Below are 7,679 nucleotides of genomic sequence, written 5' to 3' on the forward strand. Positions count from 1 at the left end.
TGTATAAATATAGTCGACATTAGCACTAAAACAACAAATTATCACTTCAACATTGGATTATTGTTATCAAACGAAATCTTACATAAGGAAATTTAGGGTGAGGCCATAATTTTATTCCGATTTTCCTTATTTTAGTTCGAATACGAATTCTGCGACTGTCTGTGTTAGCCAAGTAAATATATCCCCTTCAGTCACTTTACACAACTTGATGTAAGAAAGGCGAACAAAATTAGTTACCTCCATATTGGAACACGTACTTCCGGATCGCCCTAGATAGCGTACATTGAGTGCAGTTTTAAAAAAAGTGTTTGCATAGAAACATTTGTCCATAGACCGCACTCGTTTATTGTGACCTAGCGAAGTCTTCTGTGATTTCTGGCTTTTTATATTGAGTTTACCCGTCTAGGTGAATGGCAGTGATCAGTTTGATCAGTTTTGGCACTTTTGACGTACCGTGTTTCTATTAGGAGCGTACTATGTTCCCCCGAAAATAAGACTAGGTTTATTTCAATTTTCTTTCGAAAAATAACACAAGGACCCATTATTGGAGATGTCTTTCATTTTCATTTATTTTTTAAACAAAATTACAAAGTAGATAATTACGAGATTTTCAGATATACAAAATATGAAAACCGATATTTACTTATAAATAACACGTTTTTATTTGAAAAAAATTCGCGCTATCGACTAGGTCTTATTTTAAAATTGTTTTTAAAATTCAGGCTAGGTCTTATTTTCGGGAAACACGGTAGAAGCTAGCTTAGAGTAAGGTTTTAGACTACCAGTAATTTTTTAATTTTACCTCCACTTCTACTTTCGTTATCTGCCAGGTAATAATTTGTATTTTAGAAGATTGACAAGCATGCGTAGTTTCAATTATTAGTCCTGTTAAGTTAATGTTACATAAATAAGTTAATGTTACAGAAAAAAAATTCGGCGCTCCAAAAATGTGTTTACCAATATGTAGGTAACTAATTTTGTGGTAAACACACTACGAGAGTACCAAATTTTGTATTACCGAATTCGGGAAATACTTGAAATGATAAATTGTATCGGACTCGCTGCATGCACGGTACTCCATTGTTTCTCAACAGAGGTAATTTAATTAAGTGGTGATTGTGTGTTTTTGCCATATATCCATCCTCTTTTCTGACTAATGTAATTCGATTTTTCTTTAAATCTTTTTCTATATTAACGTTTTTTTTCTTATTTTGCATCAGATAAAATAAAAATACAATGTGTATTTAATATATATATATATTGATAATGGACGGCGGTAGTACACCACCACACACGTTATGTGGAGTTAAAAATAACACTTTTGATAACATAATATCCGGAGGAATCGACTTGGCACTATCCGTAAACTGCACCATCGAACCGGATACCACCGGTTTAGAGCCACGAAATGAAAAAATGTACTGTGAACCTATTGAATCGGCACCACTTGCTATCGTATCTGGATTAGTCGCAACTGCGACCATTGTCGGGAATTTATTGGTCATTTTAGCGATTTTACGTGGATCGTCTCGATTTCATCGACCAATGTTTTGGTTGATAATACATCTGAGCTGTGCTGACCTAATAGTTGGATTTATGCTGTTATGGAATTATTGTCTCGCGTCGTTAATGGATATACATAACACAATAACAAGTTTAATGTTCATATTTTCCTTATGGGTAGCGTCAGAATCTTCATCTACATTGGGATTTGTATTACTTGCTGTGGACAGATATATCCAAATTTTTCACAAAAATTTTCATCGTGCATACGCAACACGAGTCACTGTTGGTATAGCTATATTTTTAGCTTGGGCAATTCCTGTTTCGTTCTTTATGATTGCGCCCTTTGCTTTTGACTGGTCGTGCAAAGATACGTGCATCTGTTCAGAAGAAAAATACATGAAATGTCTCCCAAGATCTGATTGTTCTCAAATCATCCCTCCTTTTAAGAAAACTTACACCCTTACTGTTGGAATTTTTCTTTTCATTTGCATTCCCCTACCAGTCACGATATATACTATGATATTCATAAGATTTCGCCGGAAAACTCATGTCGTAAAACACACTCGAAAACGACATGATATGAGACTCATTCGTACCTTGATTGTTATATTAGCGGTGTTCATCGTCACCCTAAGCCCCGTGGCCATTTTGATAATGGTAGATTACACCACAACGAGGCAGAATGATACAATGATATCCGTTGCGTTTTATATTTTCGTTTTGGCGTTTTTAAACTCATTAGCTAATCCACTGCTGTACATGTGGAGAATGTCAGCAATACGAAGATCAATACGACAAAGGGTTTTTTATTGTTTCTGGGATAAACACGGAAAACAACGTCGGGACATAACTTCATTTCAAAGCGATCAACGCTCACCAACGAGTCATCGTCATCGCTACGATACCCCAAACGACATCGACGACAAAAATCACAAATACGTTCCACCCAATAACAACATGCCACGAGCGGCGGTTTTGTGTCTCCGACAAATTAAACGAGGCCGATATACCAACAGCCGGACATCGACTCCTATGTCAGAAAGAGCGAATAATCATAACGAGGAAGCTGTCAAATTAGCTCCAAATGAGCCCAACCATTTAAAATCGAACGGGACATCTCAAGAAGGTGATGTAATAATGCATAATTCATGCAACAATAAAGCTGATTGTGAGATTACAGAGCTTTAGGTCATGGCTCCTGTAGAACATATTGTGACGTCATACCAGCTCAAGATTTTTTTTTCGACTTACTGCTGGGGAAGTTGGATGCGAAGAGAATAGCTGATATATCCAACAATTCGCTAAATCGGGAGATATGCCCTATTTTAAAGGATTTTATGAGTTTGAAATGAGATGTACCCTCAAAACAGGGACATACGAGAGAGCCAGACTCACAGCAACGTGCCGACAAGTGAACACGAACCAAAAGCCGGAGGTATGACCTTCGTGTCGGTCATTTAAGACAAAATTTCAACTCAATTTTATGAAAAAAAAATTTTCTCCTTTTGTCTGACACTGTGTAGATATACTGTCCTTATGTTTCGTCCTTTTATAATGCGATTTTTCCCACCAAAAACTATTCGAATTTTTTATTTGTGAATTTGTTTTTGTATGATCTGATAAAATTAATTCTTCATAACTTGTTTCATTGAGCTCCTTGCCATCCGAATTTGCGTCCGCCAAAGCTTTGCAAAGATAGTTTTTGGAACTGTGGCCCTACTAAATGTAGGGGGAGTATTTACATATACCGATAAGACGGCTTTATCCTATAGCGAACCACGGGCTCTCGCAAGAGTATTCCCCACCACCGATCCGCGCGTAGCATGTATGGTCTAAAAAATTATGGTTGGCCAGTATGATATGTAATCCCACCCTATTTACGAATCGTGTAATCATTCTTGTATGATTGGTCGTCAAATTCTGATGACAAAAGTGATTTTTAATCTAAAAATAAAAATAAAACCTTTCAATGAAACAATATTCACTAAATGTTTTGGAACTGTTTTAGAGTATAAATTTGAATGCATTTTTGAATTTTTTTGACCTTTGCTACCAAACGTAAATTTCTGCTCTGTGGATTTAATGTATTTACTATATAACCTTTCATCAAATTACGTTGGGAAAATTCAAGTGGGAATTGATATCTGAATAATGTTAATTGGGATCGAAAATTTTAAACAAAATGTCAGCCGATACGCAATTTGGTAGTTTGGACTTTTCTAAATAATCATGTAACTAATAACCGAATAGTAGCGTCGGATAGAAGTTCAAGTCGACCGAGAATTAGTTGATATATATGATCATTTCTTTGAATCAAAAACAGCTAACTTTTTGCTCAATTGGCACAACATTTCACAATTTTTTCTCGTATGTTAGGTTTCCGAGGAAACAATTTACCAATAGGACCTCATCAATTTGAACGTAATTTGAGGAAATGCACAAATTTGGAATTTTTGTACAAGGCCCCTGCCACCGCTCAAATTGAAATAAAATTAGTAATTATCTAGTTATGGTTGGGAGGCAAGTAAGGCAGATTGCGCTGAAAATTCAAGTTTCCAAATCATTCTTAACCCAAACTCGGAAAGTGTTAAGTTATCTCCAGATTTATAATCTTGTCTAAGTAGGTACCTGTTCTCCCACTGCATTATATTTTCATGGGGCATTTAATATCTAATATTGTCAAATTTTGGCTGTAATTGTGGAATTTCAACTTTCAAATTGACTAATAGGAAATGTCAACAAGCGTTATTTAAAATCAAATTTTTGAAATTGTGATTCATTTTTCCGGTCTCATATTTAATTATGAAACATCCAGTATGTCAGAATGACGCTTGTGGTAACGCATATCCGTACATTTGTACAAATGCAAATACGTTGGAATAAGTATTGGCGATTTGGTTACAACAAACTTATGTTTCCGGGAAACATTACTCGCGTTTGTGATCTTTGAAAGCGACTCAAAATTGAAGAATCTGTACAGCTTATGGATTTCATAGAAATCGAATTGACTCTTGTTTCGAAGTTAGAATAATTTAACACAGTTTATTCGAATTAGAATAGCAATTTATGACTTAATTTCAGTCTGTACAATTCTGGTTCAACTATTTGACTCAAATTTGAATATTGATCAGAAAAAGGCAAACATTACGTGTTTACAATCCATAATCCATTTCTGACGACTCTTTTTGAAATCAAAAAATGAATATTTCACGCGACAGGTAATTTGCTATAGGCTGAAAAAGCCGGGTCTTTTCACGAGCGCGTAAACGCGGGGACTGTTTCAGAATGGAATGGGAATTTCCGATTGAATATACGTCATAATTTGGCGCCATAAGTACAGACTACATGCTTACGTGAAATTTTATGCAATTTATATTTCTGTGTACATCACGCAGAAACTACTTAGGAACTCTTCGAACTTTTGGTATTTCGACGAGTTTTGTATAGAACAGACTGCAAATTACAAAAACAAAAATCTGTATATAATAAGTATCTTTTCATGTTTAACACAAGTATCGCTTAATGATAAGCTAGATCAGTGGTTTTCAAACGGTGGGGGACTAGACCATTTTTTGAATTGAAAATACAAATATTTGTTGGATTCGATCGTGCCCGCCTTATTTTGGATATTCGCAATTCTTTATTGTTTAGATTGCAGAAAGCTGTTGTTCTTATTATTATTTTTATTATCTGTTATATTACTTTCGCTCTTTTGTAGCTTATTGTTAGCTAAATATTTTTGAAATGAGGCGCCATACCTGAAAAATTCTAAAGGCGTGAGAACCGCTGAGCTAAATGAAATACCGTTGCTGGTATTAGCGCATAGCCTTGAATTTTGGAATTACATTTCTGTCTCATACCCGTTGAAACCGCCAACATTCAACTCAATCTGACCACACAACATGAGATTTTGTATCATTTGACATGTAATTTGCTTCATATTGGCGAAAAAGTCGTGGGAAAATAAACGTAGCGTCTTTTTTCCGAATTTCATAAATTTTCGCATGACGTGACGTCATTTTCATGTGAAGATATTTGTTGAAAGTGAAACCACAGGCAAACGAATGATACGATATATTTACTTCAATATTCAAATTCGTACATTTTTTCGATGAATTTATTTAAATGATAAAAGTGTTTAAAGCTTCGTGTGAAATTTTGCAGTCGAAGCAATGTGGCGGAGAGGGATCTCGTTTGCAGAATTCTTAAAAATGATCTAATTCTGGCGCATTTAAAGTACTTTTGTTATTTCTGACGTGTTTGGACGCAAGAATCTTTTCGTCTTGTCAAAAATTATTCCGGTTGTTTTCACGCGAGACCGGCGTCCAATTTCATTCTGCACATTCAGCATATTATATCGTGTATTCGGATACGTTATTCCGAAAGATGCTTATGTATCGAAAATGCTTGTAAAAATAAACAGAATCTGACACGTTCAAGGGCTTTTTTTGGTATTTTAGACGTGTTTTAACGCTGGTACCCATTCGCGATTTCAAAAAATTATTTTCAAATGCCAATATCGTCAATGTACGGAACATATTATTTTAGAAACTCGACGATAGAAAAGTTAATCTCCGGGACTTACAGGTTTTTTTTTCGAGCCCTGAATCCTATTTCATTTTGCACCTTTAGAATGTTATGTAGTGTATTCGAAAACGTTATCCCAAAAAAGATGTTTAAAAATGTAATTCAGTCATGTTCAAGGACTTTGTCGTTTTTTCAGACATGTTTGAACGCAGGTATCTATTCGCGATTTCATAAAAAAATATTTTTAAACGCGTTTTCGTCAAAGTACGCAACGTATTTTTTTAAAAACTCGACGACAGAAAAGTTAATCTCCGGAACTTACATTTTAAGCCACGTTAATGCAGTGTTTTGGCAACATTGCAATTGTAGTTTACGCTATTACCGTTGCATTTAGCTTGCGTTCCCAGCTGTTTATGTTTGACTTTTTATAATGATGGATTGCAACTTCATATCGTAAGGTGCTTGTTCCCCTGGGTCCCGTGACGTCACTAAATGCGAAATTGATTGGGCATGTATGAAACGTGCCAAATTATCAAGTATAACTCGTATATAATACGGTATTTATTTGAGTTTACCATGCTTGGATTGGATCCAAAATTCTACTGCATACCGCTACGTAACTGATGGCTCTAAGGAGCCCATAGGTCTTGGAAAACGCTTGATTGATTGGTACTTTAGCCCCCGTTTTAGAGTAACCACGCGACCACATAAGCTTCAATTGGGAGGTAAAAAAGAGTTGGAGTTGGCCAACCTTTGGATTAGAAGTAATGTGTATTCCACTAAGTAAAATATTTGGTTTCCAAGAATTTTCATTTCTGGGCGTTTTAAAAAATAGTAATCTTCGGAACTGTGCGAAAATGTTCATTTATTTTTCAACTCATTATCGGTTACCGCAATGATAAAAACGGTCTTTCTTGAGTGAAACGAAAGTGTTTTCAAAATGTCAATTAACGTTAATTTAGTTTTATAACCTTTGGCCTTCCTCTTACAGTAAAAGTGTAATTCATCAATGTAATCTCGTTTACAGACGAACGATATTTTATCGTTCTTTTCAATGCTCTTCATCGTTTCTTGGTTAGTCTTTGTAGTAAATAGAAAGTATTTGGTTACATTGACTGGCATGGCACATTAATTAAGTATGATTCCATCTAAAATCGACAAAATTAATGTAAAAATTGTTATTATAAGCTTTTGCCACAATTAAGTCAAAATAATTCAAGTGTGATTGATAAATAATGTTTTTTTTATTGTTATTTTACTTTTAATTGATATCCAGAACAAAATTTGAATTGGAGAATTTGGGTTACATTACTTTCCATTATTTCCAATTTAACAATGTAACAGAAAGTTGAAAGAAATTCTTATTTGATCGGTCTCATATTTCTCGATCAGCTTCCAAAGTTTCACGGAGAGTCTTTTGCTTGAAAATTTTAACAAAGCGCATTATTTATGGGAAACGATGAGATTGATGAAATGTAAATTGCAACTTTAACTTCTACGGTCTAACTGCAAATAACAGGGAGTGCGCGGGATTTGAACGAAATTTGTTTTGCAAATTATTTTCAACATAAAATTGCAAATAGAATTTTGACATGGATGCAAATTTTGTGGTCAAAACTTGTCTGAGGTTTGGGAAAATTGGGTGT

The 7,679-nt window shown here is 34.9% G+C and overlaps 1 protein-coding gene across 1 annotated transcript; it reads left to right on the top strand.

Annotated features, from left to right (window-relative positions):
* Positions 1-1,196: 1,196 nt before the first annotated feature.
* LOC120329651 (lysophosphatidic acid receptor 3-like) lies at positions 1,197-3,898 on the top strand. The gene has a single exon (XM_039396373.2). The coding sequence runs from the start codon at positions 1,267-1,269 to the stop codon at positions 2,692-2,694; it is 1,428 nt and encodes a 475-aa protein (XP_039252307.2). The 5' UTR covers positions 1,197-1,266; the 3' UTR covers positions 2,695-3,898.
* The last annotated feature ends 3,781 nt before the right edge of the window (positions 3,899-7,679 follow it).

The sequence above is a fragment of the Styela clava genome, chromosome 12, assembly GCF_964204865.1.
Source record: "Styela clava chromosome 12, kaStyClav1.hap1.2, whole genome shotgun sequence".
NCBI lineage: Eukaryota > Metazoa > Chordata > Ascidiacea > Stolidobranchia > Styelidae > Styela > Styela clava.

Coding starts and splice junctions, on each gene's coding strand:
- LOC120329651 (XM_039396373.2), top strand. CDS start 1,267: ATGGACGGCGGTAGTACACCACCACACACGTTATGTGGAGTTAAAAAT.